The 15,617-nt window shown below is 51.6% G+C and overlaps 1 protein-coding gene across 1 annotated transcript in view; it reads left to right on the top strand.

Moving 5' to 3' along the window:
• The window catches only part of CDH26 (cadherin 26), a 41,863-nt gene extending 26,972 nt beyond the window's left edge, over positions 1 to 14,891 (top strand). The window contains 6 exon segments of the mRNA XM_032352949.1: positions 557 to 752; positions 1,439 to 1,631; positions 2,625 to 2,702; positions 7,694 to 7,921; positions 9,284 to 9,434; positions 14,803 to 14,891. Coding sequence (XP_032208840.1) covers positions 557 to 752; positions 1,439 to 1,631; positions 2,625 to 2,702; positions 7,694 to 7,921; positions 9,284 to 9,434; positions 14,803 to 14,891 — 935 coding nt within the window.
• The last annotated feature ends 726 nt before the right edge of the window (positions 14,892 to 15,617 follow it).

Here is a 15,617-nt window from a genome sequence, read left to right as displayed (position 1 = left end):
GCCTGTTTTTCCACCCGCCGAGCCCCCGTCACTTCGTCATACTCCCTCATATTCGAGTAGCAAACAGGAGAAAGATCCCCATGAAAACTGTCCAACTCAGCTGAACTGAACTGTTATTTTAGGTCATAATGAGGGCGTGATTCTGCCCCCGCCCAGGCGATGTTTGGCGATGTCTACAGACCGTTTTGGTGGAGGCTTGGCTGGGGTGGGAAGACACGGCTTTGGCTTCCAGTTGAAGCAGAGAGGCTCAGGGAGCTGCTGAGTGCCCCACTGTGCCCGGGGCGGCAGCACCACAGAGAAGGGACTGGCCCAACCTGCCCAGAGTGCTAAGGGGGGAAGCCTTGCTTAGGAGGAGATGGTGTCTACCAGCGGACGTGCTCTAGATGGACGCGTGTCAGGCTCGCTAAGGAAACACGGAGCCCGCCCCACCTCCCTTGCCCGGCGGAGGCTGGACACAGAGCTCGCTGGTCTGGCAGGGACGAGACCCAGATTCTGCTGCCCATTAGCTTCCTCTTGTTGAGCGAGTCTCACCCCCACATCCTCACCTGCCCCCCAGAGAGGATAAAACTCAACCAGCAGATGGGCTGTGCACCAAAGACGACGCGCCCAGGGAAGCTCCCGCCCTCCTCCGGACACAAGGTGGTCAGTGGGTACCTGAAGGCTGTCAGGCCGCTCCTGCTGACACTGACCTTGCCGTGTGTCCTCACGGCAGCCCTGGGCTGGGGTCAGCCGGGCATCCAGAGGAAGGCACCGTGAGCTCTCCTGCTGTCTTCACCCGGAACCAAGCGTAGCTGGCTCAAACACTGAAAGCCAAAGAAATGTCCAAAGGGAGCACCGTCTTTCCTGCACGGAGGGTGCGGGGGCCCACCTTGCTGCTGCCTTAGATCTCCAGCCACGATTTTCTCCCCGAAGGACGAGACACGTTGTTCTAAGATGCCTTTGAGAAGAGACAGTGCAGTTGATGTGGCGTTAGGCTGCAGTAGGCAGATAGGGAGATCCTCTAGAGAGTGCCCGCGGCTGGGAGACGCCGGGGGTTGATGACACCCTCGGGTCCTTCTCGCATTTTCTCTTTCTTCCTGGCACGACGGAAGGGAAGTGACCGCCTTGGGCCACGGTAGGGGCGTGCGTGCCTGTGCGCCCACGCAGGCCTGCGTGGAGCCCTTCCCGGTGTGCGGTCGAGGAGGCAAGAGGTCCGGTCCGAACTCTCCAGACTGCTGGACCCCCAGAAGAAGCCCCACCCCCGCAGTGACAGCCGCACTTCACCGTTCTGATTCATTTGTGTCGTTCTGAGGAGACCGTCTGGACAGACTGGACAAACGGCTGTGCTCCGTGAGCCCTGGGAAGCTTCACTCTGCTCAGACGCTCAGTCATCCAGGGACAGGGACAAGGCTCCTGGGCCCGGGCTGAGCTCAGCCTCCTGTGTGGGGTTGTGGTTGAGGCAGCTGAGCCTGGAGGAGCCCACTGGGGACGTGGCCTCCCTGAGCAGCGTCCGTGGGCACAGCTGCAGCAGAAGAGGTCGTGAGGATGCCCGGTGCTGTTCTCGTCGTCCGGGCGCCCACTGGCTGTGTCCTGGGGCCGAGGAAGCCGCTGGAGAAGCAGAGGGTGTGGAAGGGAAGCCTGGTCCTTGCAGGGTGAGGGCCAGCAGGCTGGAGGCCCCTGTCAAGATCAAGGACCAGCAGTCAGAGGGACAAGACAGCCTTCCCGTGTCCCCTCCTTGTCCCAAAATGTCCCCTTGTCTCCTACTCGTAGCTCAGGACGTGTCCCTGCTTCTACCATCATATCTTTGGGGCTCTGAGGCCTGGGATCCAGCAAACCTGGGTTTGGACTCCAAAACTGTGGCTTATCAGACAGAGAAGCTAACAAACCCTTGGTTTTCACATATAAAGAGAGGTTAATAATGCACGTGCTCTCTCTCTCAGGTTTACTGGACAATTAATCAACTAATACGAAATCTTTAGCACAGGCGAGGGCATTGCCAGGCACGGAGTGAACGTGGCTGCCGATTAGTGTTATTAACGATACTTAACTAGTTTATGTCTTTGGAGCCATAGGTAAGTCAGGCCATTTCGAAGTGTACACGCCTCCGCAGGCATCCGTCTCACGTGAACACTCCACGCGCACACACACGCACACCCAGGGGCCTTCTGCGCTTGTGGCAGGACTCACCTCCTCCAAGATGCTGCTGCTGATCCTACCACTCTGTCGTGTCCACGAGATGGCACAGAAGCCCCCTCCAAGAGGAACCCAGCCCCAGCAATGCCTGGGCCCTTAGGGATGTGTGCTCACTGAGGAATGAACAAGACAGTACACAGCACCGCCCGACCCCAGGGGCCCACAAAAGCGTCGCCCCAGCCTCGGGAGCTGTTGAGCTGTAGATTCTGAGACCCTCTCAAGACCGGGGTCTTGTCCCCATCACGTCCATGAGACACAGAACGAGAAACTCCACCTCCTGACCAGCGGTGCCAAAGGAGCCCAGATTCTGGGCAGAATAGGTGCATTTTCCTGGCTCTGGATGTTTTCTGTGATGGTGTGGAGACCTGTGATGTCATTTCTTGGTCTCTGCTTTTACTCCTGCTGTCTGTGATTTCAACTTGGTCAATATTCTTTCCATGTGTGTCCCACAGGGAAGGCCAGATGTCAGGGACCAGGCGCCAGTCCTGGTGCTCGATGCCGCTGAGGCTGGGGCAGAGCTGGGCACTAAGGTGAGCACGGCCTGTTTGCTGCTTGGGTTTAGACAGAAAGGTGGCTTTGTGGGGGGGGTTCTCACGGCAGAGAACAGCACCCCCCAACGCACTCGAGGTTCCTGGGCAAGCCCGCTCCGCGCCTGCCTGTGCCCAGCCTCACCTGCTGAGCTGTGAGCCCCATGACTCTGTGTAGCCCAAAAGGACAACAGCATCGGATGCCCCCGGGCCCCAGTTTCAGCCTGGCCGGTCACTGTCGTGACTTTCTACCGTGTTCTATGTCCCCAGGGCTAGTGTACTTTTGACCGTATCTCTTTCTCTAAATCAACCTCGGTCCAAATAAAGTACATTTCTTTAAATAGGGCATTCTGTATTTCAACAGCAAACAAACAAACAAACAAAAAACAGTTTTGGGGCGCCTGGGCGGCTCAGTGGGTTAAAGCCTCTGCCTTTAGCTCCGGTTGTGGTCTTGGGGTCCTGGGATCGAGCCCCGCACTCTCTGCTCGGCAGGGAGCCTACCTGCTTCCCCCTCTCTCTGTCTGCCTGCTGCTCTGCCTACCTGTGATCTCTGTCTGTCAAATAAATAAATAAAACCTTAAAAAAAAAGTTTCACTGGTATGAAGAGCAGAAGAGGGAAGAGAAAAACAGACACAAGAGAAATAAAGCCCAGGAGCTCTGGCTAGAGGAAGCCACCTGCCACAGGCACAGGTCCCGGAGGAAGGCAGAGATAGGAAAGCCATGCTGGTTCAGACGCCCCAGCCCCGTGCCATCAGCATGTGGGTAAGGAGTCGGAAGGGGAGTCATTTTCTCACCATGCAATTTAGTGCCGTTTAAGCCTGTGTTCCCAAACTGGTTAAACCTTCCCTTCTCTACGGGCTAGATGACCCCACTGCGGAAAACAGCGACTTAATCCAGCGCTGCCATAAATTACAGAGCAGGTGCCTGGCCGGGGGTGAGCAGGGGCAGGTCCCGCAGGCATTCCGCCCACCAATCCGTGCTGGGGGAGGGCTGCCCTTTCTCTCCCGTGCGGACACGGTGTGCGCTGGGCTGGGGGTACTTCCTCCCTGGCTGGTCTGTCAGCCTCCAGAGGCCCGAACAATCGCTCCCGAGAAGCATGCGAACAGCTCTGCTTTACTGAGTGTGCCCTGGGGGTGTGCACCCCGCAAGGACCATCCCGCGGACACTTCACCAGAGCCCCTGGGGGAGGGTAGTCCGCTTTCTCCATCTCCATCTGCGGGGGATGAAGCCACGGCGTCGGTTCCCGTCTCTCCGGGCGTCTGTTCCCTGCGCTGCGCCCCGCTCGCAGAAATTGCTCCGGTGGCTCCTGGTTAGCCATGCCCCCATGGCGCACCCCACCTAAGTGAGGGCGGCCTGACTTACTGGGTAACCTGTTTTAAAACCTGCTCGAAGCATGGAGTCTCTTCAACCGTGGTTAAGATCTGTTGCCTGCTTTATTCTCTTTGAAATTCTGCTTCGTTATGGAAAGGCCTCATAAACTAGGACGCCCGAAGCAGAAATGGCCGATAGCCCCATCCTTCACTCGTCTGCTCACTGGCCTGGTCTCACGCCCGCGCTACCCCGTGCTCAGACTTCAAGAGTATGGCAGGGGGATCGCTGGAGCCCCCTCCTACAGTCACCGCTGGCCACGCGCTTTGTTTCCAGAGGCTCCGGGTGCATCTCCCCGCCTCCCCTCTTCCACTCGCATTCTCCCTCCGGTCTTTAGCGCCAGCGTCGATGGGCAGAGGAGCGTAGGGCAAGGGGAAGGGGCGGAAGGACACACACGCATTTTCTTCTGAGTAAGTCAGCATCTCCCCCAGGATCTACAGGACATGCTACCACCGGCAGCGAGAGCACTGGACCGGGAGTACTTGGTCTCAGGGACCCCAGGGCATTACAGAAGTTCACTTTCTCTTGCCATAAGCCCCCTAATGGTTGACAGTTGGTTCCCTTGAGGAGTGGCCTTTCTAGAAGATTCTGTGATACCAGTAGAACAAATAGGAGTCAATGAAAACCTCATTTATCTAACTAGCTAAAGTTATTGTTGGTTGTTAAAACGTTATTTGACAGTCCCGATCACATATGATGCTTTTTAGAACGCCCACGAATGAATACTTTTTTTCATGTCCATCTGAGGGTGTCTGGGTCATCTGGAAGGTTCTAAGCACATTGCTTTGGCCCCGCATTTCAGTCCCATCTTTGGTCGCAAAAGCCCAGTAAGGTCCACTTGGTGCGGTGGGCAACCCTGAGCCCTGACACCCTCCTGCATCATGTCTTCATACACTCTTTGCAAAAATTCTAGAACTGTCGCTATACTTTTAAAAATGATTTTTCTGGGGGATGCCTGGCTGATTCTGTTGGTAACGCGTGTGACTCTTGATCTCAGGACCACGTTCAGTTCCTACGTTGGCTGTGGATCTTACTTTAAAAAGTAAAATAAAACAAAATCTTTAAAAAGTAAAATGATTTTTTTCTGAAATAATTTGGCTTGTAAGAAGTTGTAAAAATAGGTCAGACTCCTTGTGTACCCTTCACACAGCTCCCCCCGAGGATAACGTAACCATAACACTTGATCAAAACCAGAAAACCCACTTTGGTGTAACACAATTAAGAGAGGTTTCAAATAGAGACCTTATTTGTACTGCCCCAGTATAAGTAGGTACTACTTTAGCAAAAAATGTACTTTTTTGGGACAACTACTAAAAGAGATATTCAAGGTTCAAAAAAAGCTACAATGTTTGTGATGAAACCTCTAAAAAAGAATTCAAGATCTCTATAATTTAATTACCTTTCCTCGGGTTGTGTTTGAGCTAAGATAAAAATGTGGTGTTCTTTTCTGCACAAAGATGATGTCATGAACCCACCTTTGAAAGGGTTTGTGCATTCATAAATGTGTCCCTTTGGCCCTGGTAGGGCCACCATTGTGGGCACAGATAGACCTGAGCAGTCACATGGGGCCCTGTGCTGGTTTAAAGCTCTGTGGTCACCATCTTGAAAGTCTTAATATTTGGGCAAGTGGTCCCACATGTTTAAATTTTGCTCTGGGTCCTGCAAATTATGTCGCTGGTTTTGGGTCCTAGGGATCACGAATGTACCTCATTCACAAATGTTGAGGCTGTGCCCATGGCACCAAGTGAGCCTTACTGGGCTTTTGGGACCAAAGATGGGACTTGAAAATCTCCTATTTTCAAACTCCATCCCCATCAAGCAACCGAAAAGCTTTCCCATGGATTTTTTCTATGGATGGCTATGCTCACTAGAATCGTGATTCCTTTAGTGCAGAAATTAAAAGTACCATGATGGCAAGAATTTCTAGTCATATGTCTGCATCCTTGGGTGATTTATATAAAACCAGTAGCATTTCTATCCTTATTACTTTATTTTACTTACTTATGTATTTTTCATCCTCTTTAAATTAACAGGTTGTGACATGCTTTTTGAGCCAAGAGGAGTGAGAAACAAGTATTCTACTCTTGTAAGTACAGATGAAGGTGTTACTATGGAAAGGGTTGCCTTACCCTGCTAACAACTGTGGGAAGCCCTGAAAATTAGAAATTTGAAAAAATATGCCCAACATAAAAATAAAGTAAAAGGAGGCGTGAGTGTGGAAAAATGAATGATAAGTCATTAGAAACCACACGTCTAGACTTGGAAGCAGAGGGTTTTTCATCCCTCGCAAATTCCTTTTGCTGCTGAGTCACTAAGAACTTGGCGAAGGCCTGCACAGTCCTCAGTGTTCTTCGCAAGCTTACAGGAGTTTGGAGCTAAAGGGGCCCCAGAGACCCTCTGGTCCATTTTGCTCCTCAACCTTTTTTAGTAGCCAGATTCTTCTGTCACGTGAGATCCTGGGAAGAGCGCCATTCTAAGTACAACAATAAGAGCTGCTTCTTATTAGTGTCTGTTTTGAGCATAGAGACATAATATACACCCACCACCAAAGCCCTCAGTAGAATCAGGGGTTCCCCTGGAAATAAAACAGAAGTCGATGTGGTGGATGCAATTCGCAAAATCATTTTATCTTAGCACCTAATCCACTGCCACACATTGTTGCAAATCGGTTGTCAAAATATCAAGAAAATTTGGATTTCTGCCAAGGAACAGTTTTAAATGTGAAGTTTTTAGGTAGCTCCACTTATAATACCAAGATTTCCTTTGATTTAGCAAACAGGAGATGGAAAATTCCTTGAATTCATTTCATAAAAGCAAATTATGAAGTTTTTGCTTCTATTAACAAGTTGGGGGGGACTCAATTAAAAAGATGTAAGCCATTTTCCACTATATTAAAAGCCTGCTGGCTGGTTCCACTCTGCCTCCCTTCACCCCCAAAAGCCACGGCAATGAAAGGTCCGGCGATGACACCTGCAGGGCCCCCCCCTCTCCCAGCACACACACAGGAGAGGTGTGCACACTGTCCTTCGCCTGACTCCTCCCCTGGACGGCCCTGCCGGAGGCAGCAAGGGTACCGACCTGGGGAGCCGGAAGGGGGCTCCTCAGTGCTGCTGGCACTTGGCTTATTTGCTTCGCAGGTTTTCTAGGACACTGTGGTGCCCAGACGATGCCTGGACTCGAGGGCCGGGAAGATGGCAGAAACCCTGAGTCAGGGGGGAAGGGCATCCCTTTGCCCATGCGTCAGCTGTGGGTTCGGCTCCTGCCTCTGACTTGAGGCTCGCTGACCCTGTTCTGTGAGGTCTGGGTCAGGTGGTCCTTCTGCTGGCCCCTCCCCTTGGCTGTTAGAATGATGCCCCACGTGGCACCGTGGCCCCAGGAACGGGAGCCTGGCCCTCTGCAGTCACAGCCTGGGGCCTCCCCCGTGTCAGGCCCCAGAGTGGGGGCTGCAGGTCTCCATGAGGGCCCGAGGCCGCAGGGAGTCCGGTCGCTCCCCAGCCCTGCAGACAAGACCACAGACACTCTCCAAGTCTAGAGGCAAAGCCACACTGTCCAGCCCCTTATGGGAAGCGCCCCCCCAACCCTGCAGCCTGTGGCCGCAGAGCAGTGTCTGCCCGTTTCTCCCTAAGCTGACGCAGCGCTGTGAGGGCAAGGTCGTGTCACCCGACTGTGCGACACGTGGTGGCAGAAGACCGGCCGCCAGAGCAGGAAACGTGGGCTCAGGGACGTTGCTCCAGGTGGTCAGCGACAAGGACGCAGACCCAAGGCCGGGCTTGGCGGGCTCATGGCAGACCCCGGCTCCTCGAACGACCACCCCCATCTCGGAAGGACACGTAGACCCCCTCGACCCCCCATCGGTGAAGGAGCCCTGAACAGCGCGCTGCCCGCCAGGGCACCGACGCATGGAGCAGCCGCACAGATAGCGCCGACCCGCGCTCACACGGGGCTGCGCCGCGCGGACTGTGTGGACGCGCACGAAGGTCCACACCCAGCGGGGAAGCTCTGTCCCCCTCCACCCGCCTTCCCGAGGAGAAAAGCGCAGAGGAAAGGCCCGGCTCTTTGTCCCCCGAGACTTCCAGCGTCGGGGCGGGGCCTGTGCTGGGTCCCGGGCCTCCCGCCTCTGGAGTCGCTGACTCTGTCGTCGGCCTCGGGGGTCTGCAGCCGAGCCCACAGCCGCAGCTCGGCACTTCCCCCCAGCTCCGCGCGCCCCGGGTCCCTCGTGGATCACGGACTCGGCTGGGGCGGAGGCACCTGTGGGTCCCTTAGGGCCGCGGCCAGAGCCCGCGTGCGACCTCTCCTCCCGCCCGCACCCCTGCGTCCCTGCCCGCACCCCTGCATCCCCGACACGCGGTAAGCGCAGCTCCTGAGCGAGCAGACGCCCGCGGGGCCTACCCGTGGACACGCAGGGCTCAACGCCGAGCTTCGGAGGGCCTCCTGGGGTCCGAGGAAGCTGGGGACAACGGGCTGGGAGCTCGGGGACACGGGTGCTCCCCAGGGCTCCTCCACTTTGGCCTTTGGCCGACTTTCCGCCATCTCCCTCCTCCTGGTGCTCTGGGCCCTCCGGTTCTGCTTGTCCTCGGGCCCTCGGTGAGCTCAGCCCCTAGGGACGGCCGGTGGGCGACAGCCGGGAACGCTCTGGCCATGCCCGCCCCGCCTGGGCCGCTGGCCCGTTCCCACCGCACCCCCCTGGGGTGTCGAATAGTGAGCAGGTGACGGCCCTTTAACCTGCAGGTCCGTCCCACCAACGCTTCCTGCGTCCCTCAGACCAGAAAAAGCCAGAAAAGTCCTCACGGAGAAATGACCTGGGTCCTGAAGGATGAGCGGGAGTTTGCTCAGAGGAGGCTGGCAGGTGGCGGCGGTCATTCAAGGGGAAGGGACAGCGGGTGCACGTGCCAGGAGGGGACACGCCAGGGCAGGGTGAGGGAGGGGTCACCCGTGAGCACCACAGGCGGGAGAGGGCGGGAGCAGGGCGAGGTGGCCGTCGTCCCTCCCAGAAAGCAGCTGTGAGGTTGAGGTCGGGGCTGTCTCCCCTCCCCTCAGCCGGGCACCCTTCGTTTCTGAGCCGGTAGAAACGTCTGTGACAGCAGGGACTGTGACAGCGGGGGACGGAAAATGGCCGCCTTACACCGCATTGGGGGGCTCGCCAGTGGGGCCTGGAGAGGACGGGTCTGGTGTGGAAGGACCCAGCACTTCCTCCTCTTTCCCTGGCTTTTCTTCAGAAGCTCCGTGGCCTGGACGCACTGGCAGGTGACACTGGGGACGCGCCGCACATCTACGCAGAGCAGGGAGAGTGTGAAGGAGCAGAAAGCCTCAGCTCTCTGGCCGTCTCAGAGCCCGACGGGGACCCCTGGGCTTCACAGGCCGCTGCACGTAAGGAAACGCATTCTGAGTCAGGCGGTCCTTCCTAAAAAAGCGTATTTTGGGGAAGTGGACTAATTTGTGGAAGGTAATCACTGTTCAAGGACCTTCTTCTCCCCCACCCTCCTCTTTCTCCTTCTTAAATCCCTCCTCGCCCTAACACAAGGGCCTGGATTAAATGCTCTGATAGTTTCAGAGCAGACATCTTGAATCAAAGCAAAGCAATAGGTCATGCTTTTTTTTTTATGTGAATTTGTAGAGAAATCTTCATTTAATACTTTAATTTAATACTTTGTTTCTATTAGCAGCCCTGCTCTGAGGGGAAATAAAATGATAACTTATAGATTACACAGCAATTTGGTAACAACAGGTAATACTGGGGAAAATGAAAATGGATTACTTTTAGTAATTATGTACATTTCTGTAATTATGATTCTGCTTCAGTTTAAGTAAGAAAATAGATGCATAGGGAAATGTCTTTTGTAATATTTGTGATCAATTTTTTAGTAGTTGTCAAGAAATAAATATTAATTCCTTTTCACTTTTGAGTAAATAAATGTTATAAGACAAATTATAATGTGTAACTTTATTTTATTTTATTTTATTTTATTTATCTGACACAGAGAGAGAGATCACAAGCAGGCAGAGCAGCAGGCAGAGAGAGAGGGGGAAGCAGGCTCCCTGCTGAGCAGAGAGCCCGATGCGGGTCTCGATTCCAGGACCCCAAGATCATGGCCCCAGCTGAAGGCAGAAGCCCAACCCACTGAGCCACCCAGGCTCAATGTTACACCCAATGTGTAACACTTTAAAAGTAGTACACGCTGTAACACACAAATGGACACAATGTAACTTGTATTTATTATGAACATGAAAGAATTTAGTAACCATTGAAAGAATAAATTCCAATTGGATTTTATCTTTAAACAAAACCCAAACTTTAACCAGGTTTTTACTTACCCACTTACTGCTAGTTTAAGTGTGTGTGTGGTGGGGAGAGGAGCTTCTTTTAAAATTTTTTTTTAGGGCGCCTGGGTGGCTCAGTTGTTATGCATCTGCCTTCGGCTCAGGTCATGATCCAAGGGTCCTGGGATGGAGGCCCACATCGGGCTCCCTGCTCAGCGGAAGCCTGCTTCTCCCTCTCCCACTCCCCCTGCTTATGTTCCCTCTCTCTCTGTGTCTCTCTGTCAAATAAATAAATAAAAAATCTTAAAGAAAAATAATTAAAAAAAATTTAAATAGTGGGACATATACTCTATAAATAGTTTTCCTGTCTGCGTAAAAGATGCGGGACACAGGACAAGAGAGCTGCAGGTTCCTGCTTCCACGAGTCTCTGTGGGTCCGATCCCCCAACCACCTTATTTTGGACTCAAAATCAGAGAGGTTTAAATACATCTTGTTTAAGCCACTGCTCTTTTGGATTGTCTGCCACCCATGGGCAAATCTAATCTTAACTGATCTGAAAGAAAGGATCACGAGGGGCGCCACAAGGAGAGGAACAGTGACACAATGAGATAATGACAGCGATGGATAGGAATAAAAACAGAGTTTTCTTGTCCGAGTCATTTTACTTAGTAAGTGGCTAAGCAAAATTGTAAGTGCTGTCAGGACACTTGAATAAATACGTTGGATATCTAAACATCTCCGGCCAGATTCTAAAAATGTATATAATGGATGGGCATCATCTTTGGTGAGAGCCTTCTCACACCCCAGGATCGATCAGGAGGAAAACACCTTTGCTGTCTGATCAGTGAAGTATTACATCACGTCGTTTTAGCTGACTCAGGGTGACAACTTGCCCTTCTTTCTGAAGAAGCTGTGCAGATACTCACGTGTTTGCACATCATTACTTCACTCATCACTGAGTGCTCTGGGGAACTGAAAAGGAAGAAAAGCCATCTCTGAAGCACTGGGACATCAACCTGACACTGAGGTAGAGAACAGCTGTGCAAATGCTGGAGTGATCCAGAAGAAAGTCTGGGGCATTTTCTGGGTAATTTGGGATAAAAGTCAATTTTTAGAGAACTATACTTTTTGAGACTGAATTGTTCACAGGGATCAGTAAGTGGTCATTAGACCTTCTGGGTCTGAAGCAATGGTCAGAAAACACAGCAGTGCAGCCAGTAGGTATGGCCTGTAGGGGCCTACTTAGCCAGAGTGACTCCATCTCGGTTAAACAGCCATTTTGTTGTTTATGCAGTAAAACTTAAACTGACCCTGTACCCCCCCACCCCCCCCACAGGGGACCTTACTTAAAAGCCTGGGAAACCAGTAAAATATGGTCGACCAGTCCCTGATAACAGAGCCCAAATACAAGGGCGGGTCAGGTCAGGTGGAGATACCAGAGCCCAGAATGCAAAGATGAGTCAGTCCAGGTGGAGACATCCAATCAGTAAAGCACACATACTATCTCCCTAACCACCAAACAATGTAAACCTTGCCTTTTGGGTGCCACACTAGGGCACCAATTCTGACCAGAGTGATAGGCTAGTTCAAACAGCTACTATAGGGTAAATTGTAACTCAATTGGCCACCTGTGTGTGACCTAACATGACTATGCAACTTTCTCTGTGTGTTACAATCTCATTGGCCAGGCTCAACCACATGGCCTTTGCGCTATAAAAGCTAGTCTGTGAGGCTGGGGGTCGTCACTCTCTCTGTAAGAGACAGACCCGGCTGGTCGGTTTGATTCTCGGTGCTGGCACGAAATAAAGCTTTGCTTGACCTTTGCTTTGTATCAGTCTCGCTCCTTTGATCACGGACCTCATCGTGGCCCACTGTCTGTTTTTGTAAATAAAGTTTTATTGGCACATAGCTATGTTCTTACATTGTCTACATGCCATCAGTGACTGGTTTTGTGCTGTCACAGCAGAGCCATAGGGCCCACCCCACAAAGCCAAACATAATTACTTTCAAGCCTTTAACAGAAAAAAGTATGCCAATCCCTTATTTAAGGGTTTTTTTTTTAACTCCATATTGCATCAAATGTTAAAGAAACGTATCTATAACCAGGGTTAAAAACAGACGCCTTGCCATACAAATTTTGAAAGGTTTTTAAGCCAGCTTGCTTTCAGCGATGGACAGCTTGTTTCATTTACTTCTGGTTATGAAACTTGGCCATTGTGAATATTTGTGAATTCTTGCATCATGAGATGCTCTGCAACTAATTATTTTCAAAAGTAATAAAATACTGATGAAAAATTCATGAACACCGAATTTAGCAATTAACAAGGAGAACAAAGTATTATATTTTGTAGGTACTTAATTAGACATTTATTAATTTTAATTTTGTTGCTCCCTTAGTGAATTTTGAAGACTATCTATATGTCTATAGATATAAATATATGGATATATAGATTTCAGATCTTGATCATTTTCATAGGTCTCAAGCTTTGGGGTTATAGTGTCCAGTGGAGAAAAAGGCCCCATTAGCATGTGTATGAACACACCTGGTGCATAGACTTTCCCTTTAGGATGTCGGTCTGTATTATATATCGTCACTTTCCCCAACTGACATCTAGAGGGAAAGTTCATGGATGTTCTTCCCCACAAGTTCGTTCTCAAGTCTATGTACATGCTTTAAAAAGTTTCCATTAGAAACATCAGCCTCAGGAGGTTTTGGTGAAAATGTTGCCTCCAGTGGATTTACATACATTTGTGAACTAAATCAAGTCTCATTAATGGCAATGAAGTAGGCAATAAAACAGAAATAGTAAATATTTTCAGGGAAAATGTGATTTTATTAAGAACATTAGCCTCCGAATTACTTAGCAGCCCAAAGATAGCTGCCGTCTGGGAAGTTAAATATTTATTTTGCATTTCATCAATTTTGGTTTCCCATTTGCATTAACAATCTCATTGGTTTTATGGTGCTTTTCATCGGAGGTGTTTGTTTTGCTTACTTTTATGATTTACTGAACATGGAAGCTCTCTCGGTCTGTAAAACCTCCTCAAGTGGAACACTAGCCTAAGAACCCTCCCTTCTTGTCCCCGCGAGAGAGATGTAGCAACAGCCCCATCCTCAAGGAAGGCTTGGGTGGGAGACCGCACACCTTGTCTGGTCGTTGTCTCCCCGGAAACGTGCATGTCATAGGCCGAATAACTCTGCCATAGTAAGGAGGATAGAGAACCCCGGAGCTAGGGGAACCGGAGAGACACTGGCACTGAGATATCTGTCCCCTCTCCTTCCTCAATAAAAGAATCTTGACTTTTCTGCCATCCGGACTGGGACTGATTTCTCCATCTTCCGCGGAGCCAGATCTGGCCATGTGGCTAAGTTCGGGCCAATGGAAGGCAACTTCCAGGAAGTGTCCTTGATGAGCGGAGACGTGCCTGTCTCTTCCCCGCCTTCTTCTTCTACTGGCTGGGGGGAGGATAGGACGGCTGGTGGGGAGACAGCCATGTGGGACACTGCCATTAGAGCTGGTATGCGGTGCAACAACAGGATAGGACACGTGTGGGTCCCTGCTGCCACGGAGCCCCACTGGACCTCTCCATGGACTATCTTCCTCTGGGCTGAAAAGGAGGGAGGATTAAATGTCTTGTTTCAGCCACTGCTCCTTTGGGTTTTCCCTATCTGTCACTCATGGGCGAATCTGGTCTTAACTGCGAACAAAACGAAGGACTCAGAGCAGTGAGCGGCGAGCAGCAGAGCTGAGGCGTTTGGCACCGGCTCACTGGCCGCGGTCAGGTGGCAGGGACTCGGTATTGTGGGCTGCAGGCCTGGCGATGGTGACTGCGGAGAAATGGAGCATTTCAGAGCAGCTGGTCCCTACTGGTTTTTGAAAAGCAGCCCATGTTCTGAACGAGGATTGAGGTAGGAAATGAAGGAGAAACCCATCATGTAGAAATGTTGGTAGCCGCTTCTCACTGCTGCTAGCAAAGCTTTACAAGAGAGACGTGGGCCGCGGCTCCTGGCGGCTGGAGGAGTGGAAGGAGCGGGACGCAGCCGTGCTAATGGCGACGCGCTCTGCCTGCAGTCTGCAATCGAAGTTGCCCGAGAGCTTGGTAATTTGGAGCCTTGCAGGGTTGAAAAAGCCACTGCTGTGTCTCTCAGATGACATCAGTAACAGGGATGGTTTTCTGCCAAGCAGCACACTTCGTGGAAAATAATACCAGGGCCAGTCCTACCAATTTGCAAAGCTTGCAGCCAAAGCCCATTGCTTTGGAGGCTCAGGGCGGTCAGGACTCCGTGCTTGGGGACAGGAGGAGCCAGCCCAGGCCAGCAAGCAAAGGCCAGACGCTTCAGGGTTAGAAACTGCCTTGATAGAGCTGAATGGAAACAAATACATCAGAAGAGTCTATACGTTTTCGAATAAATGCTCTGCCACAGAAAGCACAGCCCGGTCTGGGAGAATCTGCGATTGTCCAACCCCAATGCAGTCCTTGGAACCACCGATCTGAAGGCCAAGAAGCAAAGTGTGGCAACTGTGCACGGGTATGTGGGCGACCAGAGGGTAGGCGGTAGCTGAGACTACTCCCCCGGGCCCTGTCCCTTCTTTCCTTCCTCCTAAGGAATCAAGTCTGCGAGGTTCACCTACAGCAGGACTCCTCCAGATGAAAACCTTCCCCAGCCCCTCCTTGAACTAGGCACGACCAGGTGACCAAGTTCTGGGGTGCAGATAGAAAAGTGGACTTTTGGGGAGACACAGGGACATAGGACGCTTTGCACCGTGCAGCATGCATACGGAGGAGTCTGGACCCTCTCCCCGGCAGGCCTCCGGAACCTGGATCGGCACGCTTTAACAGGAGAGAAAAACAAACACGGGTCACTGTTACTTGGGGGACTGTGTCTGCTATTTGCAGCCAAAGCAAATGTCAAGCAGCCCAGACTAGAGGACGCAACAAACACACCCACGTATAGAAAACAGCCTGGCGTACTACCGTGTGTGATGCGTCAGGGTAGTTACCTCGGTTCATTCGTTCAATTCATGGCACAGATTTTTTTTTTCATTGTGTTCAAATCTTTGTGCAATGACTGTTTTGTATTTACAATGTGCGGCATTTTTGCTTACTACGTTTTCGAAGCTCTTTTACAAATGTCACTGTCCGGTGGCCGAGCCTTTAACATACCGTCTTCTCTGTATACGCTGTGTATTTTGACATTGGATTTGGTGTCTGACTGCCCAAAGTCATTCAGGACCCTTTTGGGTAAGCAGGTGATTCTGTTTTGAACTGGAAAGTAGGTGCGAAGGTGC

The sequence above is a fragment of the Mustela erminea genome, chromosome 7 (assembly GCF_009829155.1).
Source record: "Mustela erminea isolate mMusErm1 chromosome 7, mMusErm1.Pri, whole genome shotgun sequence".
In the NCBI taxonomy this organism is placed as follows: Eukaryota; Metazoa; Chordata; class Mammalia; order Carnivora; family Mustelidae; genus Mustela; species Mustela erminea.
The sequence above is the reverse complement of the archived record's forward strand: the minus strand, read 5'-3'. Positions and strand labels throughout refer to the sequence as shown.